Source organism: Triticum urartu, chromosome 3A (assembly GCF_056163025.1).
Source record: "Triticum urartu cultivar PI428250 chromosome 3A, HENAU_Tu73, whole genome shotgun sequence".
Lineage (NCBI taxonomy): Eukaryota > Viridiplantae > Streptophyta > Magnoliopsida > Poales > Poaceae > Triticum > Triticum urartu.
Genome location: NC_141875.1, coordinates 61,887,137 through 61,902,548, shown reverse-complemented (window position 1 = coordinate 61,902,548; position 15,412 = coordinate 61,887,137). Strand labels below are relative to the sequence as shown.

General features: G+C 44.9%; 3 protein-coding genes across 3 annotated transcripts; 2 read left to right on the top strand and 1 right to left on the bottom strand.

Moving 5' to 3' along the window:
• Window positions 1–1,596: 1,596 nt before the first annotated feature.
• Window positions 1,597–3,675, top strand: LOC147978553 (dehydration-responsive element-binding protein 2A-like). The gene is made up of 2 exons (XM_087546373.1): window positions 1,597–1,953; window positions 2,650–3,675. Exons 1-2 carry the CDS (start codon window positions 1,904–1,906, stop codon window positions 3,434–3,436), a joined length of 837 nt encoding a protein of 278 aa, XP_087402499.1. The 5' UTR covers window positions 1,597–1,903; the 3' UTR covers window positions 3,437–3,675.
• Window positions 3,676–3,987: 312 nt separating this feature from the next.
• On the top strand, window positions 3,988–14,230 carry LOC125530935 (uncharacterized). Its single transcript, XM_087546372.1, has 13 exons — window positions 3,988–4,348; window positions 4,438–4,495; window positions 4,974–5,045; window positions 6,053–6,193; window positions 6,521–6,775; window positions 6,951–7,088; window positions 7,166–7,465; window positions 7,603–7,773; window positions 8,084–9,862; window positions 10,261–10,456; window positions 12,018–12,314; window positions 13,666–13,787; window positions 14,216–14,230. The coding sequence occupies exons 3-11, from the start codon at window positions 4,983–4,985 to the stop codon at window positions 12,110–12,112; spliced, it is 3,138 nt and encodes a 1,045-aa protein (XP_087402498.1). The 5' UTR covers window positions 3,988–4,348; window positions 4,438–4,495; window positions 4,974–4,982; the 3' UTR covers window positions 12,113–12,314; window positions 13,666–13,787; window positions 14,216–14,230.
• On the bottom strand, window positions 13,018–15,036 carry LOC125542839 (uncharacterized). Its single transcript, XM_048706063.2, has 2 exons — window positions 14,156–15,036; window positions 13,018–13,766 (listed from the first exon to the last, which is right to left on the bottom strand). Exons 1-2 carry the CDS (start codon window positions 15,034–15,036, stop codon window positions 13,121–13,123), a joined length of 1,527 nt encoding a protein of 508 aa, XP_048562020.2. The 3' UTR covers window positions 13,018–13,120.
• Window positions 15,037–15,412: the final 376 nt, after the last annotated feature.

Here is a 15,412-nt window from a genome sequence, read left to right as displayed (position 1 = left end):
GTGGAAATATATAATAGTTGTCAGGGTCCCCCAACCCCCCGGCGCGCCAATCCCGGGGAATAAATCGTATTAAAGAGGTGTCGGGAGTTACACGTGCCTTCACAAATGATTGCAACTTATACAAGTGAACTCATTACATTCTTGTGAATAGCTGGTGATGCAATAGTGGAAAGGGGACTATATTAATACCGTGTGTCGTGACGTGGAGTGTAAAGGTTGGTCGATGCAACTTCTCACTGTGTTTATGGTTGCTTGTGCCTCGCCGTACATGTAATTGTACTCAAATCCTATACATATATGGCATGTTAAGGTTTAAGTGTGCAACTAAAGTTGCTACAATCCAGTGCATCTCAATTATGGTTCACTTGGAACTATGTAAGATATTATATATGCTATGCAATATGATGCATGTCAAGGTTTGTAACTTTCATGCCCCATGCTCCCGGTCCATGTCGAAAAATTGGTGTGGTGAGACCTAATTTCGTCACAAGCCCACTTTGACCATGGTACTGGCCATGCCAAGATAGATCGTCCGAACACTATATCTATGCAATCGAGCTACGTGCACTTGTCTGGTTCGATCATTTAGCGGCTCTTTCTAAGAGACGGAGAACTTAAATAGGAAACATCCCCCAGGAAAGGAATCAAGTCGGATCGAGAGATCGTTGCTCATTCGGTGGTTGGCCCTCCCCTAATAAGTAATTCATATGTAAAGTAATATATGAGCGTTCAGATCACTATAAAAGGGAGTACCTACCGAGAATTGGGCCAGTTAGTCTTTTTTCATAGAAAAGAAAAATCCTCTTTCAGGTTAAATGACCAAGCATCGAAGAACCCCCCTAAATAATGACAATGTACCAAGTAGGCCCTATGTCTATCGGGAAGCTCAGATCTTCACAAGAGCGAGGCACATACTCTCATGTCTATATTCATGAGATCTCAAACAAGAGCCACGTGTGACGTCTACCGCGGGGTCTCAAATGGCAACCTCGCGTGTCTATCTGTTGACATCAAGACAACCGCCACCGAGGCTCTTGTCCATCTACAACGTCACCTTTTCCCGCCCGCCTCCTCACGACGGGAAGGTCATACGTGTCTGTTTGGATTGACGCCCACGCCAACCCCACCAAACTCAGGGGCGTCAATAATTTGACGAGGGAATTTACATCCTCGGTTTCGCCAACACGTGTGGCGTAAAAACAGAACCGACTACAAAAAGTCGGCGGAGGTCCACGTGCACACCGATGCCGAAAATTGGTAGGGCAGCTCGAGACAGCATTCCAAACAAACCCTACATCCATCTCTTTAGTGGCAACATCACCCGAAAAATGTTGAGATTCAGCCTCTCCCGCTCCCTCTTTCCATCAAAAGGGGAACGGCGGAAACGAAATTTGAAATCGGCGCCCGACGGTGATACGATATCAGCGAATCCAGAGGGAATCGAGTTCGTTTGGAAGGCTGCCTGCAAGTTACGACTTGCCTTTACTGGCCGTGGTGGCATACTGGCACGGGAGGAGAGCCACCGCTGTGCTGTGGAGGCGGCCAGCACAGCACGGGCACCGCCCCAGTTAAAACGGGGGCAGAGAGCGGGTGACGGCCGTGCCACTCGTGTTGACCCACCCCCACCCCACCCCACCCCCGCCCCTGACCCCGCACCCCACGTCAAAACCAAGGCGGCGGCAGCGGGGCGGGAGAGCGGGGAGCACCGACCGACACCGGCCGACAGGGCGGGCTGCATGCGGAGCTGAGGCGAGGCGGGGAGAGATCCGGCGCGGGTGCCACCGCCGGCCGGCCGCGGGAGATCTGGTTGGTGGCGCCGCCCGGATAAGGGAGCGGCCGCGGAGGCGGCGAGGGGAGAGCAGCCGAAGCGAGAGGAGATCTCTCTCGTCCCTCTTCTCGCTCCATGGAGACCGGGGGTAGCAAGCGGGAAGGAGACTGCCCCGGGCAGGAAAGGTGAGCGCCGGAACCACTCCCTCCACCCCCACCTCTATCCCGCCGCGTTTTCGCTCGAATCTACGGGCATTGCTGAGGCGGCGGCGGCGCGCCGTCGCCGCGACATGGAATTTGCGCGTGTTTCCGCGGTTGTTCGGTACCGTGAAACATGCCCATCTAAAGTAGCTATCCGCTGTTCGTTTCCTGTTACCGCGGCGCGTGTCGGACTAGTCGTAGGTCGGCGGTGGTCGCCCTAGGTCGGCGGCCGCCCTTCAGTTCGGTTCGCCGGGTTTCCGCCGGCTACAGAATTATGGTTTCCTCCGCCTTCTCGGTTGGGGACTGGAGTTCGGCGAGATTCAGAGCGGTGCGTGGCGAACTGTCGGTGTTAGGTCGGGTGAGGCGGCGCCCTCCTCTGAATCGGATGCAGAAGTCCCCATGTCCATGGCGGCGGTCGGGGATTGCCCATGCCATGGCGGTACGATTTTGCTGGTGCATAGCATCATAAACTATATCCTCGGGGGCTCGATTGCGGTTGGTACCCAACCCAAGTGATAATAATCTCCTTGACTTTTTCCACCAAGGAAACAAGGATAGCCCTGCTTCGTTCTGTTTTAGATTTATACGACTTTTTTTGTGAGAAAGATTTATATGACTGGCTGGTTATGTTTTTTGTTTCAAAGTGTTTTCACTTGTGATATGGATTGCCTTGATGAACAGGAAGAAGAAAGTGCGCAGGAGAAGCACCGGTCCTGATTCGGTTGCTGAAACCATCAAGAAGTGGAAGGAGGAAAACCAGAAGCTCCAGCAAGAGAATGGATCCCGGAAAGCACCGGCCAAGGGTTCCAAGAAAGGGTGCATGGCAGGGAAAGGAGGTCCAGAGAATTCAAACTGCGCTTACCGCGGTGTGAGGCAGAGGACGTGGGGGAAATGGGTTGCTGAGATCCGTGAGCCCAACCGTGGCAATCGGCTGTGGCTTGGTTCATTCCCTACTGCAGTCGAAGCTGCACGTGCATATGATGATGCGGCAAGGGCAATGTATGGCGCCAAAGCACGTGTCAACTTCTCAGAGCAGTCCCCGGATGCCAACTCTGGTTGCACGCTGGCACCTCCATTGCTGACGTCTAATGGGGCAACCGCTGCGTCACATCCTTCTGATGGGAAGGATGAATCGGAGTCTCCTCCTTCTCTTATCTCAAATGGGCCGACAGCTGCGCTGCATCGGTCTGATGCTAAGGATGAGTCTGAGTCTGCAGGGACCGTGGCACGTAAGGTGAAGAAAGAAGTGAGCAATGATTTGAGAAGTACCCATGAGGAGCACAAGACCCTGGATGTATCCCAACCAAAAGGGAAGGCTTTACATAAAGAAGCGAACGTAAGTTATGATTACTTCAACGTCGAGGAAGTTCTTGACATGATAATTGTGGAGTTGAGTGCTGATGTAAAAATGGAAGCACATGAAGAGTACCAAGATGGTGATGATGGGTTTAGTCTTTTCTCATATTAGGGTTTTAGCTATGAGGGTTGTAGTCATGCGGAGCAATAGGGATAACTTTCATTCTAGCTGCTAGGAAATACTTCAAATTATCTGCAACCCGAAGCTCTGTAGTCACTTATGGTTTTCATCTTACTGGAGAGAATAGCTTTATACCATAAGTCAACGGGTACAAGAAGTTGTCCTGTGCGTTGAGTTCATGTACTATGGTAAAAGTTGAGTCCATATTTAATGAGCTTACTCTGTTGATATCTTTTCTTATTTGTTTGGCTGGACTCGAGTTAGCCCTTGAAAATGGCTGGTAGGAACTCGGGATAGCGCTTAGGGTTGGCATTAAATTGAGGCATATTAGGAAGTCATATTTCTGCAGGTCTTACTATATATTGAATTGCTGTAGAAAGGTCAGTAAACTGTTAGTACTTAGTAGCATACCACTACTACTGCCATTCAATCATTGTAAGCAGTACATAATTGTTATGGAACTTTGCAACGAAAAGTTGCATGCACACTCCATTCAAGCCGTCGTGTCTTACTGTAAGAGGTCCTTTGTGTGTTAAGCTAGTAGGTTAATCAAATCTAGACTTCACGGCAGACCTTTCACCAGAAATTGTCTCTGTGCACATCGCGGACAAACATGACGCCATCCTGTTTGGTGAATGGACGGTACACATTTAGGTACCTGTCATGGAATCTGCAGGAAGCAGCAAAAGCTTGGAAGGCTATAGCAGCACTGCAACAGCCGCTACACAGCAGTCAGTGCCCTTGTCCTCTAGGACCATTTAAAAACAATGGTAAGGACTAACTTTTTTCTTGTCGATCGTTGCAGGTGCAGCCACACAGACTTACTGATTTGTGCCCACAAAACAGACTGGCTGAAAGCAGCCTTGCAGTGGAAGACAGAGGTCAATCCATTGGGCATACAAGGTGCTTTATTTGTCACTGTGTTGCTGTTTATTTGATATTGAACATGCACTTGGAATACATGTTTATTCTGTGTTAACCTTATTTTGCAGACGAAGTGGTTCATCATCGTTAAGAAGTGAGCCATTTCCAACTATTTATTCCGAACAGGTATCACTCTGAAGTATAATATAGTTAGACGTTGTTTCCTTCAGCAACTTCCAACTTACACCGGCTCCCTTGTCCCTTTTTTCGACAAAGGGTGAATTTATTGACTCAAAATGAAGCATCAAGAGGATACAAACACAATGAGCACACACCCGGCCTCTGCATAACTAAGATACACACAGCCAACACAAACGCACACACACAAAAACACGCTGGCGAATAGCAAAGTCATATAAGACCAAAGCCATCCCTACGCGAGAAAAAAGAAAAAAAAACTCGAAGTGATCAAATCCGCAATCGATGTGCCTGTCCCTATCCCTTATTCACCGTGTGCTTTCTCATTTTTATGCATCAATGTGAGTTGGGTTCATGGTTGTGTCCATTCTCTGGCTTGTAGAGGCCGGAGATGTATCTCCATTGTCCAAAAATGGAAGTGGGGTTTTACATTTTCTATCATAATACTATTTCGATGTTGTGTTAGCACAAGAGCATGCCTGGAGATGGCGGACCCATTAGCATTCAGAAAGAAGGTCCAGCTTCGAGACAATTAAAGGTGATCCTGTCTGGTGAAACATTACCCTGTTTTATATACGTTTGAGGCTGATGAACTTAAAAAGAAATATGAGAACAACCGTGAAGCACCAAAGCAGCCATCTACTTCCACAAAAACAAAGGCGTAACAGGAAATAGTAATTTTTGTGATATATGCTATTACTCTTTGTAAGTTTTTAGTTTTATAGTTCATTATATGAATTACATCTTCGTGATATGCTGTAAGTGATAAGTCCACTTTACAACCAACTAACCAGATGGTTTAATGTACCCCCTGAGCCACCCAACCGGAAAGCAGAACAAAATCCGACACCAAAACCTTCTGAGTGAGCAGACAACGGACATGCTGGTGCTCAAGTGGATGCCACATCAGCTCTGACCAGTCAAATACTCAAATTGGATATCAAGTCACGCAGAACCACCAACCAATCATTTCAGGGGGGTAATTTAACTGGTATCGGCAGTTTGAGGTTGTATTCTAACCGGTTATAGAGTTGAGGGAGGGGGGAGGGGGTAAGTTAAACACTGTTGGTTTAAAGTGGAAATAGATGGCTGCTTTGTGTTACCTACATGTGGTTAGTTGGGGGTTGTAAAGTGGACTTAATCTGTATGCTATAAAGCATAACCATTATGATATTTGTGTTACCTACATGTTAGTATGTCATCTTGTGATAATTAGATTCCATGGCTGTTTAAGATGTGGTTGTACTAGTCATTGGAACTTTGAAAACATAAAATTAGTGTAACTGGTCTTCTAACTGCTAAGTACACATTCACTGCACCATATTTTTTCTTTCACACGTGAGTTTCTCGTATCCTTGTTGAATTATCACAACATTGACATTATATCATCTCCTTTTATTTGCTATGAGTCCGTTCTTACTCTGTATGTTATGTATGTGTGGTGAAGACTGATGCATGTTTGTTGAACTGCCCTTTTTTTCTCCTTAACACAATCTGTAAAATAAGACTAATGTTTTTTGTACATATAATTACTGGACTTTACAGGTTAAGCAATGCCCAGTTCAGAAACTTCAGAGACTGCCAGATGGGTGCCATCCTGATTTTGACAATGACCATTTATATTGTGTCAACAAGCTCCTGGAGTCCTGGTCTAAATCTCATGGCTCTGTTCTTGTTGATGATAAGGTAGGAACTAGTATTTCAGTCTTACACAAAAAGGTACTTCTGACAAAAGGAGAGGCTTTGTTCTTATTTCCGAGCTTTCCACCTGAATTCTTGTTTTGTAGTTCTAGAAATCCCCTAAAATAAGTAGTTCCAGAAATTTGCATGGTGAGATGTACAATCTTGCACAAAAAATGCTAGCCACACTTTTCTCTACTTTTGCAACCCTGTAGCTTCATTCTTCCGTGGCAAGCCACACATTTCCTAAGCTGAGCTGTGGCAAAGTTAGTTTTGAACCAAACATACCCAAAATGAACAGTATTTAATTCATGTATCAACGCTATCATGCAGGAACATATATTAAAGACCATCTTATTCACAATGGTTGTGTTAGCTGATGCTCGCCAACCTTTTCTGATTGTCACTACTACTGCTTCTCTCTCCTTATGGGAGGTTCAGTTCAATAAATTAGCACCACATATCAATGTTGTTGTGCATGATGGGCGGAAAGACATGCTCAAGTCGATTCAAGCTCAGCAGTTCTTCGAGAACGGAAACCACATAACGTCACAAGTTCTCTTATCCCATCCTGAGGCTATCTTAGAGGTAAGTGCTAAGAGTCCTCTTGTTCTTAGCACAATTAGTGCTGCTTACACATTAAGACCACAGAAATTGCATCTTCATATCATATTGTTGTTGTCATTACTGGTCCTCTAGGCCCTAGCTCATCTTTTAAGTTTATGTTTCCATTTAATTGTGATCTCTCTGCCCCATAACACAGGACATTGAGCCTATTGCACGTATTGGTTGGGAGGCAATCATAGTTGATTATTATCAACACTTTGCTCTAAAATATCTGGAACAGCTGAAGCAACTTTGTACTGGTTTTAGAGTGTTGCTTGTAAGCTCCCCAATTGAGGTACTTATCAACAGCTCTGCTCTGTATGGTTGTTTCTGTACTGCAAACAAGCCTTGCCAAATCTTGCTATTTTGCAGGATATCCCTGAGTACAGGAACATGCTAGCTTTCCTTAGATCGGGACAGAAAGATAATAGCGGCTATGTTGACACTGCTGATGCCCTTGAGAAGTCAAAAATAATATTTGCACATCATATTGCATATGAGCGCAAAGCAGATTCTTCAAAATTTCTAGAGCACTGGGTTCCTGCTTACATTTCACAAGTGCAGCTAGGTGTCTATTGTTCCATTCTGCTTTCAAATTCATCTGTCCTCCAGTCTAAGAAGAAAGCTAATAGTGTTGAAGCTCTTCGGGACATTCTCTTGTCTCTCTCAAAGGTTAGCTTTGCAACTATTCATGCTTGCATGGCAATAAATAGACAGCCTATATGCTATGTACATTGCTACCTTTTTCTGTGAAGGTACCGTATTGACACTGTCACTGACTTTGATCTGTTATTATCGTTGTGTAACAGTGCTGTAATCACCCTTACCTCCGTGAATGTCTGGAAGATTCACCTGTCAACAATCCTGATATGACCGAAACAGTAGATATTGGAGTGCACGCAAGCGACAAGCTACTACTTCTTGACAAAATGCTTAAAGAGATCAGCAACAGGAGGTTGAGAGTAATTGTTCTTTTTCAGGTGAGATACTCAAGCACTGCCCTCCTTTACTTATGTCTTATATGATGGGTGATTCTTTGGCAAGAATAATGTACACAGTATCTGATCTCCCTATTTATTTTATGTGATACACACTTGAATGATTTCCTCTCGCGGTGTATAGGCACTCTTTACATACTGGTGTGAACATGTCCCCTCAAGTATCTGTCAATGTTCTCATTTCTTTTTTGAATTATTCTCTTGATGCTCATCTTTAATCTTCAACTTCAATGACAAACCTTATTTTCTCTGAGCTCATCATGCTTTTTATACTTTTTTTGTACTACGGCAGTCTGGTGGAGCAGGTGCAAATCCAATGGGTGACATTCTGGAAGGTGTTGTGTGTCACAGATTTGGCCCTGAGTCTTATGAACATGTCAAATGTGGTGCGGTGATGTCAAGTAAACAGGCGGCAATTGATATGTTCAATGACAAGACCAAGGGGAGATTTGTTTTACTGATTGAAAGTCGTGCATGCCTCCCAAGCATTAAGCTACTATCAGTTGATGCAGTCATCATATATAGCAGTGACTGGAACCCATCTAATGACCTGAAAGCTCTTCAAAGAATCAACATAGAGTCACAACTTAAGTATGTGAGCATTTTCCGATTGTATACTCCTTTCACAGTGGAGGAGAACAACTTTGTGCTTGCAAAGCAGGGCAGGCTTATTGATAGCAACATCCAGGATGTAATGCACAGTTCAAGCCATTCCTTGCTCAGTTGGGGTGCACAATTTCTCTTCACCAGATTTGATGAGCTTCTGCAAGATAGGTATTCAAGTAAGCATTCTGAAAGGGGCACCAGTTTTATGGATGAAGTGATTTTAGAGTTCGTAACAAAATTACCCACATATACAGAAGACAGCTCCAAAATAAACAGTGTGTACATATCAAAAGCTAATATGAGTGGGGAGTTTTATTCAAGAAGCATTACTGTAATTGGTGAAAAGGAGGGAATGTCTATGCTGGATGGGGATCCATCTGTATTTTGGTTAAATTTACTGGATGGAAAATCTCCTTGTTGGAGCTATATATCTGAGCTAAGACAATCAATCAATAGAATGCTACAGAACATAGAAGAACCAGCCCAAGTTGCTGCCGAAGAAACTGATGAAGCTACCAATGTGTCAGTCACACAGCAAAGAGAATGTCATGTGTCTGTCACACAGCAAAGAGAATGCCATGTGTCAGTTGATGTATTTCCCAACATGGCTGTGGAGAGAAGAATTGATTTAGTGGATGATGTTTTCTCTTTTAGAGAAAATAATATCCTTCATAAACAACAAGCTGAGATATCAAATTTAGTGACACACTCACAGAATAAACAAATCCTGAGAATTGGAGCAACTCAGATATGTGGATCGAGCATGCATATGCAACAATTGAGAAATCTGCCTGCCCAACAAAGTTTAGCAACCTTGCCCCATCCACCTGCAGAAGCAGAGCCAGCAGGTATTCCTGGCATGGAGGCCACGACATGTTTACAGTCAATGCAGTATCAACCTACAGAGGCAGAATGGGGAGGTATACTGGGCGCATTAGCAGTCCACGGTTCGCAGCCTGAAATGCAACCATCAACCTCAATGCAGGATGTTTTATTTGAAAAGACTGATCTGTCTGGCATGCCTTTGCTAGGAAGTATGAATGCTCGTCAAAGTGTAGAACCTTCATGGGATCTGCACGCAGGAGAAGAACCAGCAGGCACTTTGGCAATGGTGACAACTGATAAGCTGCAGTCTGAAATACAACAATCAGCCACAGTACATGATCGGCCTGCAGAAGCAGAAGGAACAAGTACATTGGGCACGAGGGCACTTCAGAATTTGCACCCTGAAATGCAATCATCAACCGCAATGCATCATGTCCCTCTTGAAATAGCACACTCTGAAGGCAGGAGCCAAACAGGATTTCAGCCAAATACATCACCTGGTCCTGAGCAGCTCAGCCAACTCCTTTTTTTCGAGGAAGAGCTCAACCAAGTCCTATCTGCTAGTGACCAGCCACAGGAAGATATGTCGAAAATGTACAAACATCACATCAATTTGCTTAGAAAAGCCCATGAACAGAAGGTTTGCATTTAATTTTTTCTATGTTCTACTGTAAATTTGTTAGAGTAAAATGCATTTATGGTACTCAAACTTGTTCCATGAGCACACTTTGGTTACTGTAGTATTGTGGAACCCTCAATTTATGGTCACTGAAGACGCTCGAAGAGCCCACCTACGGTCAAATGCCGCTCATATTGTACGTATGCCAACTCACCGAAATACTTACGGTACCGGAACCAGTGACCGTAGATAGGCCTCTCAAACGTCTTTAGCAACCATAACTTGAGGTTTTCAAAGTACAGTGACTAAAGTGCGCATACAGCTCAAGTTTAAGTACTGTGAATGCATTTTGCTCATTTGCTTATGCTAGTCGTGAGATTTCTCACGTGTTCTTTGGCTTCACATCTATTTTTTGACAGAAATCACAACTTCAAATAGAGCGTTACCGAGAAATAGAAAAGGTGAACAGAAAGTATTACTCATTACTCCAAAAAGAAGATCCCACTTTACCTCACAGCCAGATGGGACTTGTTGATAGCTACAAGGAAGCTTCTGTAAACAAATCACCAGCTCAAGATTTTCTAGGGGAAGTTGCACCATCATCTGCAGCTCAAGGTATTAACTAATTTTGTTGTTCCCTTTTTTTGTGTGATGAAGTATGCAACTAATCTTTACTAGTATCAAGTTATGGATAGTGTTCTGGGAGTTTGGTTTTCCCACTACTACATGGGGGTTATCCAACAGTGTACAATGTTCCAAGATTTGTGTGTATCTTACATTTACAAGCTGCAACTTTAATACCTATAGAGGCAAAGGCACCAGAATTTTGTTGAACAAAAATGAAAATGTTTTAGCTGCATCCGAATTCTGTTCTAATTTGTTTAGTTGCATCTGAAATTATATGTGTTTGTAATCTGTTTAATTGTATCCTTCATTATTTTCATTGTTATCTTTGTTGATGATATTTTTGAAGAACATTTTTGTTCAAGAAATGCTTAGGATGAATTCCATCCGAGATTATATCGATTGCACTCAATAAGTTCTTGGTCAAGAACATTCTTTTGAGGTGAAACATTTAGAAAGAAGAGTAGTGGTTCCATTCAGATTGTGATTTTTTTTTTTTCATAATTTTGAGGTGGAACTTAGAAATGGTTCATGATACTAGTACTCCAAATTTGATTCATTCATATGTTCATCCAAATACAAGAAATGAAATGTAAAAAATGTGACGGAAGAACATAGCAACCTCCCTTACCATGGCTCCAACTCTAGCTCCACCGCCTCCGAACTGGCTAGGGTTTGGTGATTCTGGAGGGGTGAGTCCGGAATTGGATGGAATTTATACCGCCGCTTGCTCTGAGCTGCCGTGCGCGCGGGGGGGGGGGGGGGGGGGGGCTAAAAGTGGTGCTCGGCGCATAGCTGTGGGTGGGAGGAGGTGTGAGGGCGGTGAGTGGAAACCACACTCTGATGGATGACGCACACACGCGACGGGAATCGGGGGGAAGGGAGGGAGAGATCTTCTGTAAAAAAATGTGTATTAGTCACGGTGAGTGGAAAGCACACTCTGATGGATGACGCACACACGCGCCGGGAATCGGGGGGAAGGGAGGGAGAGATCTTCTGTAAAAAAATGTATATTAGTCACGGTGAGTGGAAAGCACACTCTGATGGATGATGCACACACGCGACGGGAATCGGGGGGAAGGGAGGGAGAGATCTTCTGTAAAAAAATGTATATTAGTCACGGTGAGTGTGGATATTATGTGGACGGCACATAGTAGAGAAACCATATTTTTCCAGTGTTCCAGCTGTATTTAGTCTTTCAGCATGAAGCCCTAAGATCAAATTTCTGTCGCGTTGCTTGCTATGAGATACTGAGATCTGTGTTCAATGTAGAGCTTCCATAGTTCACCTTCTGATGGACCTATAAAATGGAGCATGTTGTTCTGGTCTGATTCATCTACCTGTATTATGTGTATCTTTTTGTTCGTAATAATTTGTGATGTGTGCAACCTGTGAGGAGTGTCATTCTCGGGTTATTTCTCTGTTACTTTCTCAGAATGCCTTATGTGGTTGCATTACATTGTTCTGCAATAAAGGGCAATTTAATAATAAAATATTCCTCAATCCTTAGGTCATGCAGAGTAATTGTTTATTTGTTCCTTGTACATTGCAGGGAGATCTGAGAGGCCTGCAATGGTGCTGCCACCTAAGTCTTCACCAGCTCAAACCACAGCATCACCAGGTGCCCCGCCATACGACCACCAGTGATAGCTTTGTTTCATTCACCAGGAGGACCTTATGTCCAGCCACAATCTATCATACCTGGTGATCTTTGCGGAGCAACATCACCAGTTTATATTCCAGCATCTCCGCTACAGGGTGTAGGAGCACATTCACCTCCTGCCGCTTCTCACCTCCGGCAGCACATGGCCAAGTGGTGACATGGAGAACTTTGCATCGACAAGTCTAGGCAGGTTCCAGTTGATCTCCATGAAAAAAATGTTCGCGTTTTTGTAAGCATGCTGATGGATGTCGAGGAACCTATCATAGTGTTTTTTCCATTTCCTTTTATTTTCTTCTTATAGAAAAAGAGCTTTAAAACTGCTTTACACAGTTAAAGTTGCATAGTCCCTCAAAAAAGAAAGTTGAAGTTACATATGATTACTCCAAAGTTGAAGTTCTCGACATGATAATTATGGAATTGAATGCTGATAAACAATGTAAGTAAATGAAGAGTACATATATGGAATTTGATGGGCTTAAGAGTCTTTTCATATTAGAGCTATAGTGTCTGTAGCATAAAGCTTTGTAGGCATTTATGGTTTTCATCTTACTGCGTAACTGTTATACTACTACAAGCCAACGGGTAGAAGAAGTTGCCCTACATGTTGAGTTCATGTGTAGTAAAAACTATCCATATTTAAAGAGCTTGCTTTGCTGGCCATGTTGCTTTATTTGTTTGGTTGAACTCAAGTCATCTCTTGAGATAAAGTGGTACATACACAGAATGTTGAGTAGTTAATTGTTGCATTATAGTTCCACATGGCACATGTGATTAGCACCCCCCCCCCCCCCCCCCCCCCCAAAAAAAAACCAAAAAGGACTTGCGTTATATTGCTCCAAGAGGCACGTTTGGAATTTCTTTCTCTTATCTCTTAAATGTATAGCAAAACTACAATATAATAACTTCATTTATTTATTTATAGCTCTTACTGTCTTACATGCACACACACCACTAACACTGCTATACACATCATTTGAAATACTACAGATAGACTATGGAAACTTTGTAAGGGGAAGTTGCAGACATTCTCTGAATTCAAGCCACCTTGTCTCACTGTGAGAGGTCCTTTGTTTGTTTGGCCAGTAGGTTAGCCAAATCCAGCCTCTGATTTCCCACTCCATAGTCTTTCCTAATGCTGCACCACAGACCTTCCAGTTTACACTGTCTCCATACTCATCGCGGGCAAAAATGATTCCGCCCTGCTTTGTGAATGGGCGGTACGCATTTGAGTACCTGTCACGGAACCAAGCCCTCGGCTGAAGCAGCGAAAGCTTGGAAGGCTTTGAAGCACAAACCTCCCTCCCGTTCATGCCGTCGTGCAGAAACCAGTTCAAGGTTGCAGTGTTTCCGTGCACGGACTGCTCGAATTTCCAGGGTTTCATGGCCAGCGTGAGGCTTTCAGTGACAGAGGCCTTGAGACCAAATGAGTTTGGGGGATCGAACGAGCCCTCGAAGCCTTTTTCAATACCGAACTCGTGGGTGGGGTTGTCGGATGACTTGCTGACTGAAACTGACAGTACATCTGTTTGTTGCATAGGTGTGATCTGCAGCATGACACGAGATGGGAAATGCTTCTCTTCAGAACCATATCCGCGCTCCGCCATGAGGGTCTCGGAGACCAAAGGGTCCACGTCGCACCTGATATCGAGGAATGCCACAGTAAGTGTTCTTCACATATATGAGGAAATTCGAAATTTGCTTTCTACGGTTGGCAGTATCTTAACTGAAACAATTGAGTTGTTAGATTTCAGTGTTTTTGATTGAGTAAACATTTAGCCCAGTCACAGCTAAGATCAACAAGCATTTGAACTTCTAAAACATGTTGTTGCCTTGCTGTAGGCATCAACAAAATAGTTTTACTCTTCCAAGGATCTAAGTTGTTAGTTAGACCTTTGAGGAAATGTCAACTACAAAACTCGGCTGTTCTCTCTATTAATTTTTTGGTATTGATGACAGCGGTCAGGGGTGCTTAGAAATGGTTAATGCGACAAAGAGAATGGAAATCTGTATATGTGAATACCACTGACCTTATGTTATCCACCTTTACCTCGATATCAATCCAGTTATCCCTTCTGACTGTTTTGTAGGCTAGCTGGACCACGCCTTCAAGTTGCTGATAAGTGAGTGAGAAGAGAAGGCGCTCATCCTGCGCCGCCGCTGCCGCAGGATCCTCCATGCCCATGGCGATCACTGGGCAGTACAGCTGGACCTTCCAGAGCCCGCTTGCCTGGAGGGCGTACGAGAAGAGCGGTGACGCTGCCCTGGGCGCGTGGTGTGAGGACCGCATCTCGACCATCCAGTTGGTCACCGCGAGATTCATCGTCTGCATCCACTGGTCCTCGAGGTTGGCGCCGAGCATTTTGACGAGGGTCTTTGCAGCGCCTCTGCACTTTGGGCTGGTCAGCTGGGTCCTCAGTGAGTCCAGGCACCCACGGCGGAGGTCGCGGGGCGCCTCGTAGATGCAGACCAGGAAAGCAAGTGACAAGAAGACTATGTTGAACGCGTCGCTGAAGCTGCCGCCATGGAGGTGCTGCGCCCCGGGGAACCGGAAGGACGGCTTGCTGCTGTTGTCCGGCCCGTACCACAGCACCTGGTTCACGATGTCCACAAACAGCTGCACCATGTCTTGCTCGTCCAAGGATTGCTGCGCCTTGGTTTTCAGGTGGACCGGTTTTGACGTCCACAGGAATATCGGCTCACGGTAGTTGGCGGAGATGGAGAAGGTGAGGTAGGAAGGCTGGGTGGGAGGTGTTTTGGCAACCGAGAGGGTCATTGATGTCGGCTGTGATGACGCCGACGCTGAAGGCGTGGCGCAGATGCAGAGGGACATGGTGTTGGTGCGCCACTGGGAGAATGGAGGCAGGCTGGTGATCCAACCCCATGCATCAGGCACGAAGTTGTGAGCCATTGTGGTGTTGGAAGAAGCCTGAGCTCCTTGCTGGCCTTTTATAAAGAGGGAAAGAAGGCGATGGCGCGGCGGATAGAACTTCGTTTATCGCATATGATTGAGCCCAATGAGCGCACGGCAAAGTCTCGGGTAAAGTAGATTCTTGGATGGAGGGAGAGATTTATCTGGTCTAGATGCTGATTGGAAAATTTATCTGCTACTAATTGAGACTCGAAGAATCTCTCTTTATGCTGCCGTGCAGTGCTGAACGTGAACTGCTGATATATATAGCACGCGTTTCAAACTCAAGTTGGTGACCCTGATGACAAATTGTACTGTTCGGAAGGAAACTTGTGCCGTGGCTGCTGTCAAATGGGAATCGGAACCCGAGGAATCT

Coding starts and splice junctions, on each gene's coding strand:
- LOC147978553 (XM_087546373.1), top strand. CDS start 1,904: ATGGAGACCGGGGGTAGCAAGCGGGAAGGAGACTGCCCCGGGCAGGAA. Junction 1,954..2,649: donor GACTGCCCCGGGCAGGAAAG/GTGAGCGCCGGA, acceptor CTTGATGAACAG/GAAGAAGAAAGTGCGCAGGA.
- LOC125530935 (XM_087546372.1), top strand. CDS start 4,983: ATGCCTGGAGATGGCGGACCCATTAGCATTCAGAAAGAAGGTCCAGCT. Junction 5,046..6,052: donor CAGCTTCGAGACAATTAAAG/GTGATCCTGTCT, acceptor TGGACTTTACAG/GTTAAGCAATGCCCAGTTCA. Junction 9,863..10,260: donor GAAAAGCCCATGAACAGAAG/GTTTGCATTTAA, acceptor ATTTTTTGACAG/AAATCACAACTTCAAATAGA.
- LOC125542839 (XM_048706063.2), bottom strand. CDS start 15,036: ATGGCTCACAACTTCGTGCCTGATGCATGGGGTTGGATCACCAGCCTG. Junction 13,767..14,155: donor GTAAAGGTGGATAACATAAG/GTCAGTGGTATT, acceptor CCTCGATATCAG/GTGCGACGTGGACCCTTTGG.